Here is a 26,583-nt window from a genome sequence, read left to right as displayed (position 1 = left end):
GGAAAATCCCCTGGAGAGGGGAATGGCAACCCCTTCCAGTATTCTTGCCTGGAGAATCCCATGGACAGAAGTACCTGGCGGGTTACAGTCCATGGGGTCGCAAACAGCTGGACACGACTGAGCAACTACAACTTCACTTTCATTTTATATATAGAAGTGTGTGCGTGTCAGTCTCCCAGTTTATCTGTCCTCTCCCCTTTTCCCCTCTGGTAACAAGTTTGTTTTCTACAACGGACTCTATTTCTGTTTTATAAGTTAGTTCATTTGTACCTTTTTTTTTTTTAAACATTCCACATATAAGCCATATCATATGCTATTTGTCTGTCTTTGTCTGACTTCTTCACTCAGTATGACAGTCTCTAAGTCCATCTGTGTTGCTGCAAATGACATTATTTTGTTCTTTTTTGCAGCTGAGTGCTATCCTATTGTACATATGTGCCACACCTTCTTTAGTTATGTCTTGGCTATGGTAACCCGTGCAGCAGTAAACATCAGCATGAGTGTATCTTATCATACTACAGTGTTCTCCAGATACTTGCCAAGGAGTGGGATTGCTGGATCATATAGTAGTTCTATATTTCATTTTTTAAGTTCAGTTCAGTCGCTCAGTCGTGTCTGACTCTTTGCAACCCAGCATGCCTGGACGGCAGCACGCGAGGCTTCCCTGTCTGTCACCAACTCCCAGAGCTTGCTCAAACTCATGTCCATCGAGTTGGTGATGCCATCCAGCCATCTCATCCTCTGTCATCCCCTTTTCCTTCTGCCTTCAGTCTTTCCCAGCATCAGGGTCTTTTCAAATGAGTCAGTTCTTCGCCTCAGGTGGCCAAAGTATGGGAGCTTCAGCTTCAGCATCAGTCCTTCCAATGAATATTCAGGACTGATTTCCTTTAGGATGGATTCGTTGGATCTCCTTGCCGTCCAAGGGACTCTCAAGAGTCTTCTCCAACACCATGCTTCAAAAGCATCAGTTCTTCAGCGCTCAGCCTTCTTTATGGTCCAACTCTCACATCCATACGTGACTACTGAAAAAACCATAGCTTTGAATATACAGACCTCTGTCGATAAACTAATGTCTCTGCTTTTTAATATGCTGTCTAGGTTGGTCATAGCTTTTCTTCCAAGAAGCAAGCGTCTTTTAATTTCATGGCTGCAGTCACCATCTGCAGTGATTTTGGAGTCCAAGAAAATAAAGTCTGTCACTGTTTCCATTGTTTCCCCATCTATTTGCCATGAAGTGATGGGACTGGTTGCCATAATCTTAGTTTTTTGAATATTGAGTTTTAAGCCAGCTCTTTCACTCTCCTCTTTCACTTTCATCAAGAAGCTCTTTAATTCCTCTTCACTTTCTCCCATAAGGGTGGTGTCCATCTGTATATCTGAGGTTATTGATATTTTTTCCACCAGTCTTGATTCCAGCTTGTGCTTCATCCAGCCTGGCATTTTACATGATGTACTCGGCATATAAGTTAAATAAGCAGGGTGACAATATCCAGCCTTGACGTACTCCTTTCCCAATTTGGAACCAGTCTTGTTCCATGTCCGGTTGTAACTGTTGCTTCTTGACCTGCATGCAGATTTCTCAAGAGGTAAGTAAGGTGCTCTGGTAGTCCCACAGTTTGTTGTGATCCACACACCTTCAAAGGCTTTAGTGTAGTCAATGAAGCAGAAGTAGATGTTTTTCTGGAATTTTCTTGCTTTCTCTACAATCTAACTGATACTGGCAATTTGATCTCTTTTTCCTCTGCCTTTTCTAAATCCAACTTGAATATCTGGAAGTTCTCAGTTCACACACTGTTGAAGCCTAGCTTAGAGAATGTTGAACATTACTTTGCTAGCATGTGAAAAGAGTACAATTGTGTGGTAGTATGAACATTCTTTGGCATTGCCTTTCTTTGGGATTGGGTTGAAAAGGAACCTCCGTACTGTCCTCCATAGTGGTTATACCAATTTACATTCCCACCAACAATGTAGGATGGTTCCCTTTTCTCCACACTCTCTCTAGCGTTTATTGTTTGCAGATTTTTTGATGATGGCCACTCTGACTGGTGTGAGGTGACACCTCATTGTAGTTTTGATGTGTATTTCACCAATAATAGGTGATGTTGGAGCATCTTTTCATGTGCTTTGTAGCCATCAGTATATCTTTGGAGAAATGCCTATTTAGATTTTCCAGCTCTTTTTTTATTAGGTTGTTTGTTGTTTTTTTTTATTGAGCTGCATGGGCTGTTTGTATATTTTGGAGATTATTTGCAAATGAAGGAATTATTTTCTCCCATTCTCTGGGTTCATGCCCATCCTTTTTAACACACATGTTCCCATCTTTTTTCCCCAAGAGTACCATTTGGTTTCAGGACTCCACCTGTCTTGTCTGCAAATAAACTCCAGAATTACAGTTCTAACCCTGTTTTCTCCTGCCAGTCAGTCCTCACCCCTATTTCCTACTGCTTGCCTGTTCTCTCCACTAAAATGTCATGGAATCTCAGACATGTATTGCTCGACTTCTCCCTTGATAGCTGCGTGGCTCACTCCTCACCTCCTGAGGTCCTTATTCAGAAGTCACCCTCTCAGTGAAGCTCCACCGGCACCACATCTAAACTGCAAGCCACTCCTCATACCGCCATCCGCACTCCCTGACCACCTTCGGTGCTTTGCATCTACCCGTACCACTTATTCAGCATTCCGTATACTTATATATTTTCTGTCTCCAGCCTCACTTTCACCTTTTATAAGGGTTAAACTATGAGAATAAGGTGTTTTTTTGTTTTGTTTTTGCTGTTTTGTTCACTTCTGTGTCCTCAGTGCCTGGCACGTGGTAGGAATGCAGTAAATATTTGTTGAATGGATAAATATATATAATGTTCAAGCATTATAAATATAATGCTTATATTGCATTAGAATACACAGTGAACAAGTCAGGTGGTTCAACCAGTACATATGACTGGGAATGCAACAGCTACAAATGCAAACTGATACTAGAGTTTCCTGATAGTGACCAGATACTAAGGGTATACTTGCCATTGGTTATGTGCTTTCCTGAAATGATGATAAACAAATCTCAGTTACGTTAAAAAAAAAAAAAAAAGTCCCAACATAGTGGAGTAGTTTGTAAGAAAGTATTCTAAAGACACTCTGACTATGTTTGAACTTCCTGCTCTGCCATTTCCTTGTTGTGTAGCTAGTTGCATGACAGTTCTATGCTCCAGTTTTCTCATCTATAAAATGAGAATAATAATGCCTGAATTAGGAGGTTGTTTTGAGTATTAGATGAACAATGTCTGGCAAACCAAAGCACTAAATGTTATTAAATAAATTATTCAGTAGTTTATTCCTTGATTTTAGTATATATAAAAACCCATGTAAAAATGCTTTATATTTAAATATAAAGCAGTGAGTTTATTAATATAGTAATAATCAGGTTTCTTTAGCCTACACAAATATTGTATGAGATATAGGACAGTTTTGCAAGGGACTGTTCTTGTGCTCAACAGGCAGACTGTTCAGCCTCCTGACCCCTGCCCATTAAATTCTAGTAGTTCCCTTCAATCATCATGACCACTACATGTCTTCCTTAAATGTTGGTGGGTTTTATGTACATTATTGTAGGCCCATACATTTTTAAAATGAAATTATTATAGATCTTCTAACTAGGTAAGTTCTTTCTCATCTGTCTCTCCATTGTTCAGAAATATAACAATCATGGAATATTTAACAAATTTTATTCATACCTCTCCTCAAACTATTCTGAAAAACTGAAGAGGAGAGAACACATCCAAATTCATTCTGTGAGGCCACCATTACCCTGATACCAAAATCAGATACTATGAAAGATACTATGAAAAAAAAAATCACAGGCCAACATTTCTGATGACTATAAATGCAAAAATCTACAACAAAGTATTAGCAAACCAAATTCAATAATGTGTAAAAAGGATCATATACCATGAGCAAGTGGGGTTTCTTCCAGGGATGGAAGGATGGCTCAATATCTGTAAATCAATTAATGTGGTACATCACATTAACAAAATGAAGACTAAAAATCACATGATTATCTTAACAGATGCAGAAGCATTTGACAAAATTCAATATCCATTCATGATAAAAGCTCTCATCACAGTGAATATATTGGGAACATACCTAAACATAATAAAGGCCGTTTATGACAAACCCATAGTTAATATGTTCAACAAGAAAAGCTGAAAGTCTTTCCTGTAAACTCAGGAATAATGTAAGGATGCCAACTCTCACCACTTCTATTTAACACGGTGTTAGAAGTTCTAGCCATATTAATCAGACAAGAAATAAAAGGCATACAAATTGGATGGGAAGAAGTAAAACTCTCACTACTGTGACATGACACTGTATGTAGAAAGCCCTGAAATCTCTACCAAAAAACTAATAAATGAGTTCAGTCAGTTACAGGATACAAGATTAATTAAAGAAATATTTTATTTCCCTATATACTAATAATGAACTATCAAGAGACTTCAAGAAAACAGTCCTATCTACATTTGCATCAAAAACAATAAAATTCCTAGCAACAAATTTAAACCAAGGAGGTTAAAAGACCTGTACTCTGAAAACTATAAGTTATTGATGAAAGAAATTGAAGACAGTACAGATAAATGTAAAGACATTCAATGTTCAAGAATTGGAAGAATTAATCTTGTTAAAATGACCATACTACCCAAAGCAATCTACAGATTTATTGCACTGTCTATCAAAATAGCTATGACATTTTTCACAGGACTAGAACAAACAATTCTAAAAATTTTACTTGGAACCACCAAAGACCTCAAATAGTCAAAGCAACTTGAGAAGAACAAAGTTGGAGGCATCACACTTCCTGACTTCAGACTATACTACAAAGCTACAGTCATCAAAACAGTATGGTTCTGTATATAGACACATAGATCAGTGGGACAGAATAGAGAGTCCAGAAACAAATCCACACATTTATGGCCAATTAATCTATGACAAGAGAGGCAAGAATATACAATGGAGAAAAGACAGTGTCTTCATTAAGTGGTGCTGGGAAAATTGCACAGTTACATGTAAAAGAATTAAAGGAGAACATTCTCTAGTACTGCATATAAAAATAAACTCAAAATGGATTAAAAACCTAAATGTAAGACTGGAAACCATAGAAACTCCTAGAAGAAAACATAGGCAGAACACTCTTTGACAAAAATTGTAGCACTATTTTTTAGGAATCTGTCTCCTAAAGCAAAGGAAATAAAAGCAGAAGTAAATAAATAGGACCTAATTAAACTTAAAAGCTTTTGCATAACAAAGGAAACCATCAACAAAATGAAGACAACCATTTTGGGACAAATCAGGAGAATGGGAGAAAATATTTGCAGTGATATGACCAGTAAGGGGTTACTATCCAAAATATATATAAACAGCTCATAACAATTCAATGTTGAAAAAGCAAACAGCCCAAATAAAATAAGCCCAAATAAAAAAATGCAGAGGACCTGAATAGACATTCATACAGATGCCCAGCAAGCTCATGAATAAAAATGCTCAGCGTCACTGATTATTAGAGAAATGCAAATCAAAACCTCAGTAAGATATCACCTCACACCTATCAAAATGATTGTCATCAAAAAGACCACAAATAACAAATGTTGGAGAGGATGTGGAGAAAAGCGAACCCTATACACTGTTGGCGGGAATGTAAATTGGTGCAGCCACTATGGAAAACAATATGGAGTGTCCTCAAGAAACTAAAACTAAAACTACCATATGATCTAGCAATTCCCCTTCTGAGTATATATCTGAAGCAAATGAAAACATTAATTCAAAAGAACACATGCACCTCAGTGTTCATGAGAGCATTATTTACAGTAGTCAAGATATGAAGGCACTCTAGGTGTCCATCAGCAGATGAATGCATAAAGAAAATGTGGTGTATATATAGCTGCAACAGAGGACTACTCAGCCATAAAAAAGAGTGAAATGTTGCCATTTGCAGCAACACAGATGGACCTGAAGAGTATTCAGTTCAGTTCAGTCACTCAGTCGTGTCCGACTCTTTGTGACCCCATGAATCGCAGCACGCCAGGCCTCCCTGTCCATCACCAACTCCCAGAGTTCACCCAAACCCATGTCCATCGAGTTGGTGATGCCATCCAGCCATCTCATCCTCTGTCATTCCCTTCTCCTCCTGCCCCCAATCCCTCCCAGCATCAGGGTCCTTTCCAATGAATCAGCTCTTTGCATGAGGTGGCTAAAGTATTGGAGTTTCAGCTTCACCATCAGTCCTTCCAAAGAAATCCCAGGACTGATCTCCTTTAGGATGGACTGGTAGGATCTCCTTGCAGTCCAAGGGACTCTCAAGAGTCTTCTCCAACACCACAGTTCAAAAGCATCAATTCTTCAACACTCAGCTTTCTTCGCAGTCCAACTCTCACATCCATACATGACCACTGGAAAAACCATAGCCTTGACTAGATGGACCTTTTTAGGCTTAGTGAAATTAATCAGACAGAGAAAGACAAATACTGTATGTTATCACTTATATGTGGAATCTAAAAAAATTAAAAACTGAATATAGTAAAACAGAAACAGACTACCAGGTATGGAGAACAAAGCAGTGGTTTCCAGTGGGGAGAAACAAGGTAAGTTAGGGAATAAAGAAGTAGAAACGACTATGTATAAAATAAGCTACAAGCATAGAGAATATAGCCAATATTTTATAACTTTAAATGGAATATAATTTATAAAAATACTGAATCATTATGTCATACAATTGAAATTTATGTAATAGAGGAAACCAACTATACATCAATAAAAAATAAATAAGCACACATGTATTTTTAAAATGTTTAACAAATTCTGGTTTGTCTTATAGTTAAATGTATAAAGCCCCTCCCACTGTCCCTCCCTGCCCTTGGACACTCACAGCCTGAAATCTCTCCACTGTCAGAGAAACAGCAAAAGGCAGACAATCGTAGTTACTGGGCGCTCTTTGCTCCTGCAGGTGTTCTTCCTTATGTCTCTGGAAAGAGTCAAGTCGGAAGTGTATTCTGTGTTTCCATCTGCAGTATGCCTGCCTGCTAAGTCACTTGAGTCGTGTCCAACTCTGCAACCCCATGACTGTAGCCCGGCAGGCTCCTCTGTCCAAGGGGATTCTCCAGACAAGAGAAATGGAGTGGGCCGCCACGCCCTCCTCCAGGGGATCTTCCCCACCCAGAGATCACACCTGCGTCTCTTGTGTCTCCTGCATTAGCAGGCGGCTTCTTTACCACTGGTGTCACCTGGGGGGCCCATCTGCAGTAGGACTCTTAGTTACTCACTCGGCCTTCTTCCCCTCTGATGAGGGAAAGGTTCTAGCTCTACCAGTGATCCCCTCCTGCTACCTTCAAAAATGCCAGACATTTTTTAAAAGAGCCAAACCTCCTTTCTATGAGTATTTTAACATATTCAGTGACATGGAACATTTATATATCGGTTATAAAGAAAAAGGTCAATATTGGAGTTTTCACAGAAGGTTCTTAGAAGAAGTTCTTGAAACTGGAATAACACTGAAACATACACACTACCATATATGAAATAGATAGCCAGTGTGAGTTTGATGCATGAGGCAAGGCACCCAAAGCTGGTGCTCTGTGACATCCTGGAGGTATAGAGTCGGGAGGGAGATGGGAGGAGGGCTTCAGGATAGAGGGGGCATATGTATACCTATGGCTGATTCATATTGGCAAAAACCATCACAATATTGTAAAGTAATTATCCTACAATTAAATTAATTTTTTTAATAAGAAGTTGAATGGAGAATTTGGGTAGAAGAGTAGAAAGAGCTTTTTCATTTTTTTCCCAGTGCATGGTTCCCTGGGATGGCCACAACCGGGACATATGTGATATTTTACCACTTTATTGTTCATTCTGTTCCCACCTTCCATTCCCTTTGTCTCCTCTTTCTTACCCATTTGGGTTTCTTTCCTGATTTTTCAGTTTGTTTGTTTTGGATGAAGTTATCTCTTGTGATCCGTGGAAGGGGGGATTTTTATTTACCTTCCATGTCCCCCGACACCGCGTGGAATTCAGGCACAGATACCGACAGCCTACTGCCAGTCACCAGCCTAGCTTGCACAGAGCAAGCTACCTGTTGTTAGGATTAGTGTCTGATTCTGAATAGAAATCTGTTTTCTCATACATAACTTCTTTACAAAGCACTGGTGAAGCCTTGTTTTGTTTTGTTTTACTTTTGAGTTAAGCTTTCTGTAAAATTCTGAGGCATTTGAATTCTGTTTATGGTCAAGGTTCTGATGTATATGTTAGGCATCTCCCAGCTAACAGCCTCTTGGCAGGCCATTCTTAATTCAGTTACTGTGTGTTTACAGGCATTCAGAATTTCACACTGCTTAGAGTTTTTGCACCTCCACTGTCCAGGCGCTTTTTTTCATGCTTTCCCAGTCCTTCTGGGCATTCAGAATCACTTTCTGGTGCTCATGTTTCAAGTCAATCACCTCTTCCTTTTTGTTTGCCTGATTAATTTTGAACTTGAAGTATTCGTATTTTATACCTTTTTCCTGACTCAGGTCAATGTTTCTTCTCATTGTGTTGACTCCAGAAGGCCCAGAACATAAGATTAGTTACATCACTTGTGCAGCACCCAAAAAAGTGCTTGCCAGTACAAGAGGGAAAGCGAACCTTTACCATCTGTGCTCCATACTACCTCTTTCAGTTCTATTTTCCCCAAATAGTCACTGCCTTTTTTCATTAAGCACACAAAAAATGTTTTAGCACTCTTTTCACATAACTCAGCTCTAACAACTCCCTAATCCAGTATTTATCTTGTTCCCTCTTATCAGAAAGGCCACAAACTGTTATGTTTTCTCTTATTCTGGGGGTGCTGCCCATTCATAATGGAAGCCTGGCCCTTAATGAGAGTGTGCAGTCCGTCCTCAGCCTCTCACACCCTGTCTGGATTTTCCTTCAGAGGCTTTTCCTCTCCCTCTTCCCTGAGCCACCAGAATCTTCAGGTCTCACCTCTCCAGTTAGAACCTACTCTGGTGTATATTATTCACATATGTGTGTTCTCAATCAGGTCCAACTCTTTGTGACCCCATGGACTGTAAGCCCACCAGGGCCCTCCATCCACAGAATTCTCCAGGCAAGAATACTGGAAGTGTGAAGTGAAAGTCACTCAGTCATGTCTGACTCTTTGCGACCCCATGGACTATATATACAGTCCATGGAATTCTCCAGGCCAGAAAACTGGAGTACTGGAGTAGGTAGTGGAGAAGGCAATGGCACCCCACTCCAGTACCCTTGCCTGGAAAATCCCATGGATGGAGGAGCCTGGAGGGCTGCAGTCCATGGGGTCACTGAGGGTTGGACACGACTGAGCAACTTCCCTTTCACTTTTCACTTTCATGCATTGGAGAAGGAAATGGCAACCCACTCCACTGTTCTTGCCTGGAGAATCCCAGGGACAGCAGAACCTGGTGGGCTGCCGTCTATGGGGTCGCACAGAGTCGGACACGACTCAAGCGACTTAGCAGCAGCAGCAGCAGGAGTGGGTAGCCTTTCTCTTCTCCAGGGCATCTTCCCAACCCAGGGATCGAACCCGGGTCTCTTGCATCTCCTGCATTGGCAGGCAGATTCTTTACCATTGCACCACCTGTAGACCCCTTGTATTATTCACAGTGAGGTGCAGATTTCAGAGTTTCAGAGTCTCTCTGTTGCTGCTGGAAGCAGACTGTGTGCTTGACAGCACAGGGGAAGGGCCTACCAGACCACAAGTTATCATAAGCTGTTTCCCATTCTGCTCTCCTTTAGTTAAAATAATTAGAACCTCATCAGTAATGTTGAGACCACCCCACTCATTATGCAAGGGGGTCAGTACTGAAACCCCCAAAGGACTCTTTTATAGGGTCCCACATAGTGGACCAAAGAAAAGAAATTGCTAGAGCCACTCATTTTTTTAGAGGTTGTGAGTAACTTGGGAGTCCTAATGGTATGTCACTTTAAACCCTAAATTAGCAGTTTGTCATATAGAATGGCTTCCTAAATTCGGTTTAAGACATTCATATCCTATCTGGTAGAGTCTTCTTCTAGTATTGCTGGTCATTTCCTTGGCCTCAAAGTTCAGAAAGGAGTGAAGAACAGAGTCCATTTTAAAGCCTCCTGAACCATAGCTAGCCTGAGCCTCCTGCTGCTGCTGCTGCTAAGTCACTTCAGTCGTGGCCGACTCTGTGTGATCCCATAGACGGCAGCCCACCAGGCTTCCCCGTCCCTGGGATTCTCCAGGCAAGAACACTGGAGTGGGTTGCCATTTCCTTCTCCAATGCATGAAAGTGAAAAGTGAAAGTGAAGTTGCTCAGTCGTGTCCGACCCTCAGCGACCCCATGGACTGCAGCCCACCAGGCTCCTCCGTCCATGGGATTTTCCAGGCAAGAGTACTGGAGTGGGGTGCCATTGCCTTCTCCAGAGCCTCCTGGTTGGGCTTAAAATAATGATGCCATTTCAGCCATGGCAAGGGACTCCCAGGTTTTTGGAATCATGACACAGCTTTAGTTTTCCCCCAAGCATCTGAGCTCATATCACCAGGTTTTTCATCTCTTCCCAATATTTAAGATATTAAAGAACTCCAGTTATCAATTTAAAGCATAGCAGGCACATGGGCTCTGATGACTTCTGCAGGTGGTATGGGCTATATGAGAGAAGCTAGTTTTGATCTTAAACTGTCATCTGGATTCTGAGTCAGTCCAGGAAAGTAGTAAAAATTAGTAATGTATATTATGTCTCTTATTACATGTGTTTTTCATTATTCGGTCATCTGTGTGTGTGTGTGTGTGTGTGTGTGTGTGTATGTGTGTGCGCACACACATACAATCTTTCAGTTTTTCTAAAAGAGAGGGCCCATGGTTCCAAAAGGAAATGACTAGTGTGGTACCTTGGAATCTGAACCGTATCACATGTTCTGAACATAATAACTCCAAATACATTAGCAGCTTGTCTTTCTTCCATTGCCTACTTTTTAGAAAAGAAAACACCTGGATAGGGAAATGTTGGCTAATTTACAGGCAATCAGATTTAATTCTCTAAAGATAAGTAAATGATTTGATAACCATTACAGAGTAGCAGGAGTTGTAAAATTGGAGTTAAAATTCCATAGCAATGGTCTTAAAAAATAAGTAGGGTTAGTTAATATCCAGCAGCAACTGACTGCTCTTCATCACTAGTAAGGCTGGGAAAGAAGGAAATTAGCTTTGACCGTAATCAAAGAGACTTATAAGACTTATAGTGGGAAATTTACCATCAGTGGAGACTATTTTAGAAATTGAAATAATCAGCCAATAAAAGTGGAAGAATGATGTCTTCCATTAGCTTTAAAATAGGATATATGATCTGCTCAAGGCACTTAAAGTTGATAGCTTATTAGATTTAATAGTTTTTAACCTTTAGGAGGTGATAGACCTCATTAAGAATCTGATATAACCCCCCTCTCCAGAAAAATGCTCACACAAATAAAACTTCGCATGTAATTTCAGGAAACTTATGGACTCTGAAGTCTTTGCATTAGACCCTATTTTAAGATACCCTGGATTAGGTGATCTCTGTAAATCTTTTCCTGCCTCGTAAGAGACAAACTCCATAGTTCAGTTTTCCCAAACATAATGGAATCTGAGGATCAAATGTCAAACTTTGGATTTTCTTCCTCTGGATTTATAATACTTGGCATACATGGTGTAGTAGTAAAAAATTAAATAAGAAATAAAAAGATAATGGAATAGAAAGAATTCTACTTTTAAATTCAATTCTTTGTGCTAGAGAAGCCAAATGTTTAATTTAAAACTCACTGGTTGGCTGTGTATCATCTTCATGAAAAGGCAGTGTAGGACTAGGCCTTCGCCAGCATTCTTCCTGATCCCCACACCCAGCTTTGGATTCACGGTTGAAAATGCAAACTGAGATGCCACGTTGACTCTCCAGCCTTCTTCTGACTGTATTGCTGTGACTGTTCAGCTGGACTTGAAAGATGTTATCTATTTATAATTCTTCCATCAGTTTTATGCCAAGTTTCATTGACTACAAGTTGGAAAAAACCACCCAGAATTACAAATCAGGGGATAAATTATTATAGCCTTCACTGTATTTTTATGTTCCTAATTTCTAACCCTTAAATGCATAGTTGGGAATATCTTAATGAAATTAGAAATATTACTGAACCAAGCAGTCTTGGCCAACGCCCCCTTACGATTCACATGATATGGTGGTCCATTTGACAAATTACTCTTCCCACTGTTAAAAGAGAAGGAGAGGACTTATGTATTCTTCCCCCTACACCCACTCCCCACCCTCTGCATCTGGAATCTCCTCCTGTTCCAGTTGCTGCGGTCATGGTGATACACTGCATGGAAAGCGTGCAAGACATACGATGGCTGTGAATGGGTAACCTGCGGTATTAATTCTGACGGTGCCTCCAGCGCTTACTGAGTCAGTGAAGGTGGTTTGGAAACCAGAATTGAGGAGAGGACAGCCCATCCCGGCCCTGTAACTGATTAGTGACTGATGAATTCTCTCTGTACCCTTGAAAGCGTGTTGACGGTTCACACCTTGGAGTTCATGATGTCTTCCTGGGGTTGACACTTAGAGCGGAATCGCACCTTCTGTTGAATATTCATTCCTTGTGTGTATTCCTCTCTGCAGAGAATGTGATCAACGGGCAAGATCACGAAGTGATGATGCAGATTGACTGTCAGGTGATGGACACCAGAATCCTCCACATCAAAAGCTCGTCAGTTCCTCCTTACCTCCGGGATCAGCAGAGGAATCAAACCAACACCTTCTTTGGTTCCCCTCCAGCAGCCCCAGAGGCAGCCCATGTTGTCAGCACCATCCCTGAGTCATTACAATAGTACCCTGGGGCTACATTGGAAAACTAAGAATGGGACCCTGCCAGACTGGTGAGCGGGTGAGAGAAATGTTTCTTTTTGCCTCGGTGGCAAGCAGAGAACTGCCTCATAATAGAGTTCAAGAGAGAGAAGAGGAAAAAACGACGCTGCTCTATTTCTCACCATCTGCCCATCCACTTGAAGAGCACTGAAGCTCAGGCACAAGGCAAGCAGCAGTTCTCCAGGGGCATAGGTAGCCCTGCATTCTTCACCGCTGCCTGGTGGAGACTATTTTTTTCCCTTGTACTTTTCTAAATTGCTTTTCCCTCTGTATTTGTTTTGTGTTTAAATTGTCATATTCTTTCAAATAAGACCCGCTTCCCCTCTCTGCCATTTCGCTTATAGGTACCGTACTTTCATTTAACAGCACACAGATGTTTCCACTGATTAGATCTTTCATCAACTTAATGCAAACCAATTGTGGCTGTATGCTTATTGCAAAGCCAATGTCAGAACTAGCAGAGCCAAAAGCATCCCCAAGAGAGGCAAACCCTTTGGAGTGTTAGGTAAAAGGAAAAATCCTCCAGTGGCAAAGTTTATCTTGGGATTTGTGGTTCACACCTGAAATGGCACGAGAACAACTGTATTGGGCGGGGAGGGTAGTGAATTTGAGATAATGAAATGGAAGAGACGAGGAGGGGGGCATCTTTTTGAAAGAGGAGATAGCTCCATTAATACATATATTTAAAACACTGAAAGTTTGATGAGACTGCAGTTTAATTAAAGCCATTTATTCTGAGGACCATGGGCCACTAAGAGTTAGCGCACGTAAGTATTTATGTCTTTGCTTATCTGATTCAGATCCTCAGAGACCACAGAACAAGTCCTTCACTTTATTGTGAATCTCCACACACTACACACCTTCTATTAATATGATACCCAGTTCCGGTAAGGAGCATGTAGGTGACTTTAGATTTAAACAAACAGAAGTTTTTTCTCTTGAGCATTGACAGGTATTTACTCCTTTAAGACTATGCAGACAGGCAAATTAGATTCCTACTGGTGGAGTACCATCCCATAATATGGCAGTAATTTTCAGTTCCCCAGTGAAAAGGCAGTGAAGGAATTTAGTTCTTTTGTCCTCCCTTATTAAAGCAAAAACAAAACAGAAAAAGATCTTACTTTGTTCACTTGTACTTTACTTTCTTCTCCTCTGTGATTTCTACCTTTAGCTCCAAAAATGGGTCTTTGACCCTCTCCTCCTCTGAAACTTTTCAGTTTCTCAGTAGAATGCATTCTACAAACACCGCTTCTTATCCTAATTGACTTGCTTTGGTGAGATTTCTTCCCTTCCATTCCACACTGTATCAGTCTCTTCCTCCCTGCAAGAAAAGAACAGAGAAAATATATCAACTCCTCAAGGATTTATATGTAGCCAGTTAGTTTTCTGCCTGTGAAATTAGCATGGTTCCTAAATGATTCTGAAGACGCACCCACCGGCACTTCTGTCTGGGCAGTGATGCTCCTCTAAGTCAGTTAGATGCTTTTGGAGGAAATCAGTTTAACTCTTGTGAGGGGAAGTAGGGGGCTCTGTTGCTCTGTTCCCCGGGAATCTGGAGTTTGACAAGTATCAGTAGCCTCCTTTTCTGTATGCACAAACCGTTTTAAATGAGGGCAGCACTCCACTCTGATTTGGCTGTCCTGGGCAATTTCAGACAAGAGCCACTTCCCCAGGGGGCCACTCTTCCTTCTACTGGGCACCAAGAAATAGAAGGCAAGCGCCTCGAAGACCTTTAGGCTGCAGGCCAGTCCTCCTGAAATGTCTTCTCCCGGCCCTGATCCTTCCCATTCTGTCCTGTGAATTATTCCAAGCAAGAGGCTGCTGCCATGGCTAGTAGTTAGTGGCGACACGGTCATTCCCAAGCTGCCAGTCTTCCCCTGGAACTGAGGTAGTCATTACGGTGGATACACATACAAGTGTGCGTGGAGTGATTATAGACGGTACTTCCTTCCTGTCCTTTGCACTGAATCACGCAAGAGCGAACCATCACGTGGAGTTCTTGGTTTTAGCACTCGTTTTTACTCTTCCCCTTCATTCCCAGCTTTTCCTGCGCTCATTTTACCAAGTGGCCAGACTGAAGACTTACGTGTTGTGTCACCTGAATGCCTCTCTTTCAGGTGGGTTAAGTGTGGATTAAGATTACCTGTGAAGTGACCATAAAAAGGAGTCTGGGAGCCTTGCCTACTTTCAGTCACCGACCTTTCTGCTCCTTGTCATGACCTATTCTGGAATTGATCTTTTTGAGAGGTGGGAACAGGATTTTCCTCAGGGTAAAATTTCAGGAAATGAGTGAAAGGCAACTGACAAGGACAAAGCAATATTATATTTTTTAAACTGCTGTCACGGCTACTGCTAATCCCTGGGCATAATGGTATTTTTATTTTAATGCCTGTACGCTAGCTCAAGGTCCTTTAGGAAATGGAAAGTTTCTGTGCCTGATGAATAAATTAAGCTGTTTTTTCCCTTAATTGTTGTGGTGAGATTGCCTTTTGGGGATGGCAGCCAGGAATTATGGCAGATACGTGGGTGTATATTTATTTAATTTTTTAATTTATTAAGTCTTTAAGTGGTATTTTGCAAGTTTGGGAGACTATTAGATAGGGTCAGGGAGAGGTCAAGTCCACCTGTTACTAGATGGCTGTGCCCTTTGGGGCACTGGTACTACTCTCTTGGGAAGTGATGGTGAAGACTTCTGGGTATGTTTTTCCCACCTGGTTGCGACTTTTTAAGGCTTCATGGAAGTAGATGTTCCCTTGTGCTACCTACTGAGTCAGATGTCAGGAGCTGCTTCCCTGGGGGGGTTAACTCACTCAGCAGAACAGGGACACAGCCCCAATAGGACCATAGTGTGAAATGTCTCTTTCTAAAGTTAAGGTTTGTGAGAGGATCATCTTGAAAGAAATATATTGCTTGCTATCCTTGTAGTTTATGTTATTGGGTAGTGTTTGTCGTTTCACAAGTAAGAAATTCCCTGTGATTACGAAAGCTCAGAGCATCTTCTAATTTAAAAAAAGAAAAAAAAATGACTACAGGCTTCAGAACAAAGCTGGCATTGCTTTGCCTTCTCTTGTTAGCAAGAAGTAGACACAGAGGTATTTGAAAGCAGCAATGTTACGTGAGTCATTCCTGAGTGTTCTGAATAAACACTACTTAGAAACAGACAAGAAATTGGGGATTCAAACTGATTTTTCTAGCATTTTTAAAGAGACACTGTCCCGATTAAACTTTCCTGGCTTGAATCTGCCTCTCCTACTGGGGAATGAACCCCCAGTAGTCACAGCAGTGACACTCTGATAAGACCCTGCTGCTGTGGCATCTGGAGTGATTAAAGCTGGAGAACTCTCAAGCTCTTTGCAGCTTTTGTACTATTTTCTGATTCTCACCATTTTACTAACCTCAGGTGGTGAAACTTGACAATCAGAGAGAAAAACTTGTAATTATATTTGACTTGCTAACACATTGCCAAGTTTCAGAGTAGCTTCCACTGTCAACTATTAAAAGTAACCACTTTTACTGAAGAGCCAGAGTTAGAGTCCATGCCCTCTTCAGTCTGACCTCATGGAAATTTTCCACCATGAAAGCCCTCTTTCCACTGCACACTGCTGGGCCAGCTCAGCTTCCTGCCTCAGAGTCCTAGGGCCCAACTTCAAATGAGACCTTGCATACTACCCTATTGGCCATTTTCATACAAATTAACCTCTCAAATAAGATAGCTTAATGCCAAAATTGATAGACATTTTTGGCCCTCTATAGACCCCTCATTCTTTGCCAAATGCTACTTCTGGTTAGTCTTGAGTCATTTTAATTTACAGAAATTAGGATCTTCACTGCTAATATGAATACTAATTATAACTTTTACCTTAAAAGCAGAATAAAGCTTAAAGAGATAAAATGAAGTACAAGAAATTTTTATTCTTAACACCTAATAATATTTGGGAGGGAGCAATTCCTGTTTCCCCTCACCCCTAGAGGTTGAGATTAATTTTTAATTTTCTAGGAAATAGAACATTGGACTACCACCCAAAATGTTGCCAGAGTCCAGATGGAACTATGCACATTAAAAAAAAAAAAAAAAATTTTCTCTTACCTGAAAAAAGAGTCTATTCTGTTAACTTATATTTTTAATGACTAAACTTAAAATAAATTTTATTTTGGACAAGACTAGGACTTTTCGCAGTTAATTCTAATATCTCTGTGTTAGTATCTGTCAGGTTTTCTGTCAGAACTTATGGAAAGAAGGATGACAAAGGTGTCTTGATCAGGAAACTTGTCCTGTGTGTGAATCAGGGCATGGCTAGTCACTGTCAAATAGTGGGCACCATACCCAACATAGTGGTTTGCTACCTTGAAGCCTTAGAGCCTTAGCACAGTAAAAGACTTTTCATTATATTAAATGGAGAGCCAAGGAGTAAATAAATCACAGTTCATCGTTTCCAAGGTCAGCAGACAGCACACTCTCTTGCTGCTTGCCCCAGTGATGTTGCTGACCATTGGTCAACAAGCACACCAGGCGGCGTGGTGTCTTGCCCAGCAGGGTCATCTCAGACAGTGTAGTGGGTTGATTTTCGCAACAGATGTATTTTGGACCCTTTTAACTCACACTCAGCCCTCACTTCTAGGTCAGTCGTCTTCATGAGGGATGGTGGGGAAATAGAACTTTAGATGGAAACTGCTCTGTACCAGTGGCCTGAGAGATGCTAGTCACTTGTCATCACACTGGCGGTATGGTTAGTCTGAGACCGATGGCGCTTCTCCCACGGGGCCATCAGAACCCGATAGAGAGCGTCAGAGATGTCGTTTCACCAGGACTTTCTTTCTAAGGTTGTATCTGTGCTCAGTTAAGAATGGGTAAACATGTGGAGGAAAGAGGTACCATTTTCTCCCTTAAATTTTTTGTTTTGTTTTGTTTTCAACACATAAAGAAACAATGACAGCAGACTATGATATGCTTTTAAGCAAATCTTTATCATGCAATACTTGTTCTTTGTCTAAAATTCAAATAAAGAATTTTTAAACTTGTTTGGTTTTGTTCTGTATGTAGAAAGAGAAAAAAAAAAGACCCAAAATGAATCTGCGGTGTTAAGTGATTAATAATGACAAGGGAAGCCTGACATGGTTTCGTGGCTTGTTATTATTTAGATGAAACAATTGAGCTCTTTTCCACTCTTATTCCCAACCTGGTTAAGTAAAAGTTTCCTTTATTGTGTCCAGATATTTAAACTACAGTCTTACTAAGGGGAAAAACAATTGCCTAAAAACTCATCCTTTGACATTCTACATTAGGAAACCAAGTTAGTCACACCAAAGACCTCTTTTCAGCTTGGAATGACATGTCCATGAAGCTGGTCTCTGCAGACTGACAGCACAGAATCCATCTGGGAACAAGCAGTGGAGGCATTTACTGAGGACCCAGGGTATACCTCAGACACTGCTCTATGTTCTCTACCTTTTATCTTTTCTCAATCCTCCCTACTACTCATTTCCTGCAGTGGGCACCTAACTGGTAAGCAGCAGACCCAGTATTTGGGCCCAAGCAGTTTAACTCAGTGCATGGATTCTAATTTGCTCTGTGGCTCCCCCTCCTGAGGCATAGATCGAGCATAGGTACCTGCCCTAAAGGAGCCTGTGGGGCCAGGTACACAAATATACAAAATCACAGTCACAACAGGGTTCTCTTAGAGGCAAAAATGTTTCTTTCCTAAGATACCTTATCAGGCTTCTTTGGAAAGTAAGACCTCAAATCCCCTCTTCTACAGAGAAGGTCAGCACACGTTGGAGGGTGGGGGCCTGGGCAGCAGAAGAATGAAAGCTACAGGATTTGGTCTCTGGATTCTGGAGCTTCTCAGGGACTCATGAGAAGATTCCCTGGTCACAGGAGGGCAAAAAGACTTCACACTGCTCAGTGTGCTAAAATGTGAATCCTCTTCGTTGTCTCAAATATTCGGTGAGCCTGTTGCGCACACACCTTTGAATCAATGTTGTTTGAGGGAGTGAAAGAATGGAAATAGGATGTAATGTGGTCTGACTGGTGCTGAAGAAAAGCTTGCAGACAGTAAAGCAAGATAATTCATAAATGGAAGAGTCGATGAAACAGCAGAAGTGAACAGGGAAATATCACCCCCCATACCCTGGACCAAATCACTGTGGGATTGTCCCTCCAGGACTTCCCACTGTATGTGGGATAGTGTTCAAGCCAATTTTGGGCTCTCAAAGGATAACCACAGCTGACATTTGGATTACACGATACATGGTGCCTGAAATAGAGGGCGCTTCTAGCACATACTCGGCAATTTATCAAACTAGTCCTTTTTTGTTAGAAATTTAAACCACTTCCAATGTTTTGCTAACCATAGGAAATCTATAGTGTATTATTCACTCCGTCGCATTTGGTGTGATCTCCACAGCTGCCTGGAGACAGTGCTTCCCTTAGCTGACTTCATGATGATGGTTGATACATATGGAAGACTTAACCTGTAGTTGAGATTGTGCTAGGCATTTGTAAGCATTAGGTCACTAAACTTTACAGCAGCCTTATGAAGTAGTTTATCCACAATACAGATGAAAAATGGGCAAAAAAGTTAAGGAACTTGCCTAAGAACTCACAGCTAGCACATACCAGAGCTAGGATTTGAAATTATGTCTCAGTTCAGTTCAGTCCATCCAACCATCTCATCCTCTGTCATCCCCTTCTCCTCCTGCCTTCAATCTTTCCCAGCATCAGGGTCTTTTCAAAAGAGTCAGCTCTTCGCATCAGGTGGCCAAAGTATTGGAGTTTCAGCTTCAGCATCAATCCTTCCAATGAATATTCAGAACTAATCTCCTTTAGGATGGACTGGTTGGATCTCCTTGCTGTCCAAAGGACTCTAAAGAGTCTTCTCCAACACCACAGTTCAAAAGCATCAATTCTTTGGTGCTCAGCTTTCTTTATAGTCCAACTCTCACATCCATACATGACTACTGGAAAAACCATAGCCTTGACTAGATGGACCTTTGTAGGCAAAGTAATGTCTCTGCTTTTTAATATCCTGTCTAGGTTGGTATAATTTTTCTTCCAAGGATTAAGCATCTTTTAATTTCATGGCTGTAGCCACCATCTGCAGTGATTTTGGAGCCCAAAAAAATAAAGTCTGACACTGTTTCCACTGTTTCCCCATCTATTTCTCATGAAGTGATGGGACCGGATGCCATGATCTTCGTTTTCTGAATGTTGAGCTTTAAGCCAACTTTTTCACTCTCCACTTTCACTTTCATCAAGACTCTTTAGTTCTTCACTTTCTGCCATAAGGGGGATGTCATCGGCATATCTGAGGTTATTGATATTTCTCCCGGCAATCTTGATTCCAGCTTGTGCTTCCTCCAGCCCAGTGTTTCTCATGATGTACATAAGTTAAATAAGCAGGGTGACAATATACAGCCTTGACTTACTCCTTTTCCTATTTGGAACCAGTCTGTTCTTCCACGTCCAATTCTAACTGTTGCTTCCTGACCTTATCTGCATACAGATTTCTCAAGAGGCAGGTCAGGTGGTCTGGTAATCCCATCTCTTTCAGAATTTTCCACAGTTTATTGTGATCGACAGTCAAAGGCTTTGGCATAGTCAATAAAGCAGAAGTAGATGTTTTTCTGGAACTCTCTTGCTTTTGCAGTGATTCAGCAGATGTTGGCAATTTGATCTCTGGTTCCTCTGCCTTTTCTAAAACCAGTTTGACCATCTGGAATGTCATGTTTCACATACTGTTGAAGCATGGCTTGGAGAATTTTGAGCATTACTAGCGTGTGAAATCAGTGTAATTGTGTGGTAGTTTGAACATTCTTTGGCATTGCCTTTCTTTGGGATTGGAATGAAAACTGATCTTTTCCAGTCCTGTGGTCCCTGCTGAGTTTTCCAAATTTGCTGGCATATTGAGTGCAGCACTTTCACAGCATCATCTTTCAGGATTTGAAATAGCTCAACTAGATTTCCATCACCTCCACTAGTTTTGATCGTAGTGATCCTTCCTAAGGCCCACTTGACTTCACATTCCAGGATGTCTGGCTCTAGGTGAGTGATCACACCATCGTAACTTGATTATCTGGGTCATGAAGATCTTTTTTGTCCAGTTCTTCTGTGTATTCTTGCCACCTCTTCTTAATATCTTCTGCTTCTGTTAGGTCCATACCATTTCTGTCCTTTATTGAGCCCATCTTTGCATGAAGTGTTCCCTCGGTATCTCTAATTTTCTTGACAAGATCTCTAGTCTTTCCCATTCTGTTGTTTTCCTCTATTTCTTTGCATTGATCGCTGAGGAAGGCTTTCTTGTCTCCTTGCTATTCCTTGGAACTCTGCATTCAAATGGGTGTATCTTTCCTTTTCTCCTTTACTTCTCTTCTTTTCTCAGCTATTTATAAGGCCTCCTCAGACAACCATTTTGCCTTTTTGCATTTCTTTTTCTTGGGGATGGTCTTGATCCCTGTCTCCTGTACAATGTCATGCACCTCCGTTCATAGTTCATCAGGCACTCTATCAGATCTAGTCCCTTAAATCTATTTCTCACTTCCACTGTATAATCATAAGGGATTTGATTTGATCTAGTTCATACCTGAATGGTCTAGTGTTTTTCCCTTCTTTCTCAATTTAAGTCTGAATTTGGCAATAAGGAGTTCATGATCTGAGCCACAGTCAGCTCCCAGTCTTGTTTTTACTGACTGTATAGAGCTTCTCCATCTTTGGCTGCAAAGAATATAATCAGTCTGATTCAGTGTTGACCATCTGGTGATGTCCATGTGTAGAGTCTTCTCTTGTGTTGTTGGAAGAGGGTGTTTGCTATGACCAGTGCGTTCTCTTGGTAAAACTCTATTCGCCTTTGCCCTGCTTCATTCTGTACTCCAAGGCCAAATTACGTCTACCTTGCTTTTAAGGTCACATTTTTTACTGTAATACACTATCACGCATCCTTAAAGCCATAAAGGATGTCACAGGAGACAAAGTAGAGACAGAAACAAAGTCACAGATCAAGGCAACCAGGCTGCTGAGGCATGTTCAGGAAAGAGGGACAACAGCTAAGAGGCAGAGTCCAGCAATGCCAGTGGATTTGCTGTGAACAACTAATTCCTTCTGAAGGCATATACTCAAAGCTGGTTGCATATGGGGCCCACAGTGGGCTGCTGCCCTGCCTCTCCTGGACCTTAATCCTTGTGTTCTTCTTGGGTGAGTTACCCAGTGGGGTGAAGACAAGCTGGTGCTTCCACAATTGAAGGCCCCAGGCTTGGCCAGTCCACCCACTCAGCTCAGGTCAAAGAGCATTTAAGTGTGACCCTTCAACCCCATCTGGAGGGTGTATCCAACTGCCTACTCTTTTGCTCACAAGTTCTTTTGTCTTTAGAAAGTTTTCACTGCAGAATTAACTTCTAGTGTGGATGTTGGACTATGAGATGGTGAGAGATACTTTTGTAAGAGATCACTGATGTCCAGATCCAAAACTGAAACACTTTGGTCCAGAAGAGAGGGATGTATCTTTAAAATAAATGCAACATACCATATTAAGAAATGGGTCGTCTTGTTAGCTTAACTATGTGCAACCCTGTCACTCCTAAAAACTGCTCATTTAGGAATAGGGGAACCTTGTGAAGCTAACCAAAAATATTTCCAGTTGTTTGCAGGCGTAGCCCTCTTTCTACATACATCAGTTGGCTGGTTGCAAAGAAAAACTGAGCCTCAAAAGCCTTTCCTGACTCTCATTTCTTAGATGTCCTGCTAGAATTCCAAAGCCTCTCAGGTTATGCACATTGCCTGAGTACTCGGTGGAACTTAGACTCCTGCGTTGAATTTCCCCATAGCTAGAGTTAGTGGCCCCAGAATTTAAACCGTTGTTACAGATGCTGTGTTGAACTAAGCTCAGGCAGCTACCACCAATGTGTGGGATGCTGTATAGATAAACCAGATAATATCCTTGTCCTCAAAGGCATGTGAATGATGTCTCTTCCTTGGGTCTATGCGGTCACCACTCTGTTCCCACAGAAGAGTAAAGATAATTTCCAGACGAGGTCATGATTTCCGGTCAGCCTGAAAAATAAGTTTAGTTAGACACAAGCTGCTCTCAGGAGAGCTTTGGGATGGACGATTCATTGACCAGTGTCTTTGCCACAGCCACAGAGCTCACCCACTCACTGGGCTGCTCGTCCTAGGACGAACAATGGTGCATTTCACTGGTTTCCTGAACATGCTGGAATTCTTTGCTCAGTGACTTGCTCACATCAGACCAACACAATGCCCCCTCAAGCCTGGCAGCCTCAAGCAAGACAGAATTACAGAAACCTCTGCACCACCATGGAGAAGGGGGAGAAGGAAATGGCAACCCATTCCAGTAGTCTTGCCTGGAAAATTCCATGGACAGAGGAACCTGGCAGGCTACAGTTCATGCGGTTGCAGAGTCGGCCGTGACTGAGCTTATCAGCATGGCACCACCAGCCTGGCTGTTTCCATCAAACCCTTGGCTGGGTGGGGAACTGAAAATTCATTCAATTTAAAAAGCATGGGCTGAAAGATTTCTGCAAGATGCTGAAACATTTAACCTCTTGTTTTAAGTGGCTCTATGGGTCACTGCTCAGGTGAACACAACAAGTAGCCCATTTGGGGCCAATTCCATCTCCCCAAGATTTATAATCTGGTTCAAGTCAGCAGGGCATCAACAGTCCAAAGAGGGAGAAGCCTGCTCTTAGAAAGGTAGCTTTCTTTCCAAGCTCTCACCTCTGCCATTTCTTGTTTAACATCTGTCATCTCTGAAAGGCAGTAAACTCCAGAAGTTCAAGAACTCTGTCAGTATCTAATTCACTGTTTTATCCCCAGTAGTTTTTTGACATGATGTGCTTAGAATATGGTACTTTGGGCATTTCAGGCCAACTCAGTAGTTTTTGTTGAGTTCAATTGTGGAGCATTTAGAAAGCCACAGACAGACATTGTCTTTCCAGAAGTTTACATGATAGACTGGCATTTGTTGCTTGTGTTTGCGTGCATCAGCTATGTCACCATACAGAAATACTCACGGTGCTCTTGCGATACAGACACACTGCCAGCTATGAGCAGGAGGGACACGCAAGATGGGGGCCCTGCCTTTCCTATCAGTCGAGGCAGCATCATCTCTCCCCTTCCCTTTTTATTTTTTCCTGCTGTTTTCCTCTGATTTCAGTCTGTGGCACACTGGAGGTGTTCTGGAGAGAGGCTGTAGACCAGGCGCTCTACAAGTATGACCTTCATTCTGTAGCAGCAACAGCACTTGCTAGAAATGCTCTGGTCCCCAGACCCACTGAATCAGACTCAGGCTGGGCCCAGCAATCTGTGTTTTAAGAAGCCCTTCCTTCGTTGGGCTTCCCTGATAGCTCCCTCACTGTGCTTCCCTGATAGCTCAGTTGGTAAATAATCTGCCTGCTATGCAGGAGACCCTGGTTCTATTCCTAGGTCGGGAAGATCCCTGGAGAAGGGATAGGCTACCCACTCCAGTATTCTGGCCTGGAGAATTCCATGGACTATACAGTCGGACACAACCAGTGCCTTTCACTTTCACTTTTCATTTTCAGAGGATTCTGATAAGAGTTTGAGAACCATCCATGTAGATGCTTGTCAGAGATGGTGGAGGAATGAGAATATCAGACCCTGCCCGAGAAGATCCTTCCCAGACTGCCATTGCTGGGGCTTCAGGGAAACACCAGGAAAGAATTTTCTTGCTGTCACTCTCTTTCTGAAAGCTCACAGGGTTACACCTTGAGCATCCACAACCTCCCACCCCTTGTCACTTCACCTGGCCTCCTGCTACCCGGGATGACCTCACTCTCAGCTGAGCAGCAGGAATCAGGGCTGCCCGCAGAGTGGGAATCAGAACCGTGTCCTTAATCAGAAGTGTGTCAGGAACCTCAGGGCTTCGGGCTGCTTACTTCCCAACTGACCTGAGGCTCTCCTGGGACTGAACCCCTCAGAGCTCCCGCCTGGAACCAGCACCCTCTGCTGCAGAAAGGGAAGCTCTCCCAGGCCTCTGTCAACCCTCCCCCTAGAGCATGTCTTCGCCTCGAGGCTCTCCTAGCCCCCGGTGCAAGTGCAGAGACACCCCAGAGAGAATGCTCCTAGCCTAGTTTGGGACCTGGGACCTGCACCCTCATGTCTCGACAAGACAAGAAGATCTGAGCTCCATGAAGGAGCTCCATGAAGTTGATTCAGTAGGCTGCAGGCTGTAACCCCCACATCACCAGGTCGTGGTTCCCAAACTTGGCTGCATATTGGAATCACCTGGGGATCTTTAAAAACTGCTCCCACTCTCAGCCCCAGATGTTCTGATTTAACTGGCATAGGGTGTGACCTGGCCATCGGTGTGTTTTAATTCCCCCAGGTGATTCTGATGTGCACACAAGTTTGGGAGCCAATGAACAAGTTCTGTTGAGACCAAGACCCAGCTTATATTCTAATGTTTAGGGAGCAACATAGGCCTAAAGATGGAAAGTAGAACCAGGTTTCAAGGACAAGAAAAAAAAAAAGTATTTCAATCATCAGACAGACTCCAGACTTAGCAAACAGCTGGTGAAGAAAGGAGGGGAGAGAGGTAGGGATGTGGGGTTGCTGGTGAGTGTTGGATTCACTGGTGGAGATGATGTCAGACATTCCTCTGCGATGTTAGAACTGGGGAAACGCATGAAAATAACCATGGCTGTGAAAATGGAACTTTCTGTGAAATGGCATATTCTTGGAAGGAGAGGGAAGAGGAGAGGGGAAAAGGTTGGGGGTGGGGTGGGCCAAGCCAGAGAGAATACAGGAGGGAGATTCACTCCCAGACCTCTGGAGAATGGAAGAAGGAACAAGAAGATGTGAAAACATGTGCAGAGGAGAAGGTGGTTTGAGTCGGCACGAGGAATGGGGACAGAGGCCAACTGCTGACCCAGAAGAAGCAGAAGCAACAAAAGAAAAGATAAGCCAGGAGGGAGAGAAGGAATCTCCTGCTAAGAAAAGAAACACCCAGCGTTTGACCCAAACCCACCCATGCAGATGGAGTGCTTCCCGGGAGCAGGCTGAGGGTGCAGCTCGCCGCCCCCCACAGCCCCTCGGGGAGGGGAGAAGACAAGGAGACAGCCAGCGCGTCCCTTCCCCTTTCTCCTCCGCTCCTGGCGCTGCAGGGCTCGCAGGCGAAGGCGCCCTGGGCCTGACACTGGGAAGCCAGGTCCTTCCCCTTCCAAGTTTCTGTGAGGGAGTGAGGGCCGAGCCCCAAGGAGCCCAGGCCTCCGGCTCCTGTGGGTCTTGGGGGGAGCAGCTCCCCACCCAAAGCCACGCGCCAGCCCCTGATTCTTAGATCTCACCCTAATGGCTTCCCCCGGAGCTAGCCATCCAAATATTGAGTCACCAAGAGAAAAAAGCCTCACAGACCAAACCGAGAAGAATGACACGGGCTCTTCTATTCCTGGATGAAAGATTTCACACCTACTTGGTGCAAAATCAGGAGACTTCTCGTGACTGCGTGTGACTGTAACCCGCACGCGTGTGACGAGCCTCCCACAGAGTAAAGATAGCGGCTGCGTCACGTGACGCGCCCCTGTGCCACCCGGCAGGCGGGTGCCCTCTCGGCTCCTGCGCAGACTCGGAAGAGCACCACGGAGACCCCCGGCACCGCCTGCCGGATTAGTGCTCCCCTCCCCTCAGAGTGTCGCCGTGTGTGCGGT

The 26,583-nt window shown here is 42.7% G+C and overlaps 1 protein-coding gene across 3 annotated transcripts in view; it reads left to right on the top strand.

The window, feature by feature from the left end:
• ATF6 (activating transcription factor 6) overlaps window positions 1-17,832 on the top strand; it is a 242,139-nt gene extending 224,307 nt beyond the window's left edge. For all 3 annotated transcript variants that reach the window (XM_068963738.1, XM_068963737.1, XM_068963739.1), the window contains one exon: window positions 12,664-17,832. In XM_068963738.1, coding sequence (XP_068819839.1) covers window positions 12,664-12,872 — 209 coding nt within the window. In that variant the 3' untranslated portion in view covers window positions 12,873-17,832. The remainder of the gene's footprint in view (window positions 1-12,663) is intronic.
• Window positions 17,833-26,583: the final 8,751 nt, after the last annotated feature.

This window comes from Capricornis sumatraensis, chromosome 2, assembly GCF_032405125.1.
Source record: "Capricornis sumatraensis isolate serow.1 chromosome 2, serow.2, whole genome shotgun sequence".
NCBI classification, from domain to species: Eukaryota; Metazoa; Chordata; class Mammalia; order Artiodactyla; family Bovidae; genus Capricornis; species Capricornis sumatraensis.
The sequence above is the reverse complement of the archived record's forward strand: the minus strand, read 5'-3'. Positions and strand labels throughout refer to the sequence as shown.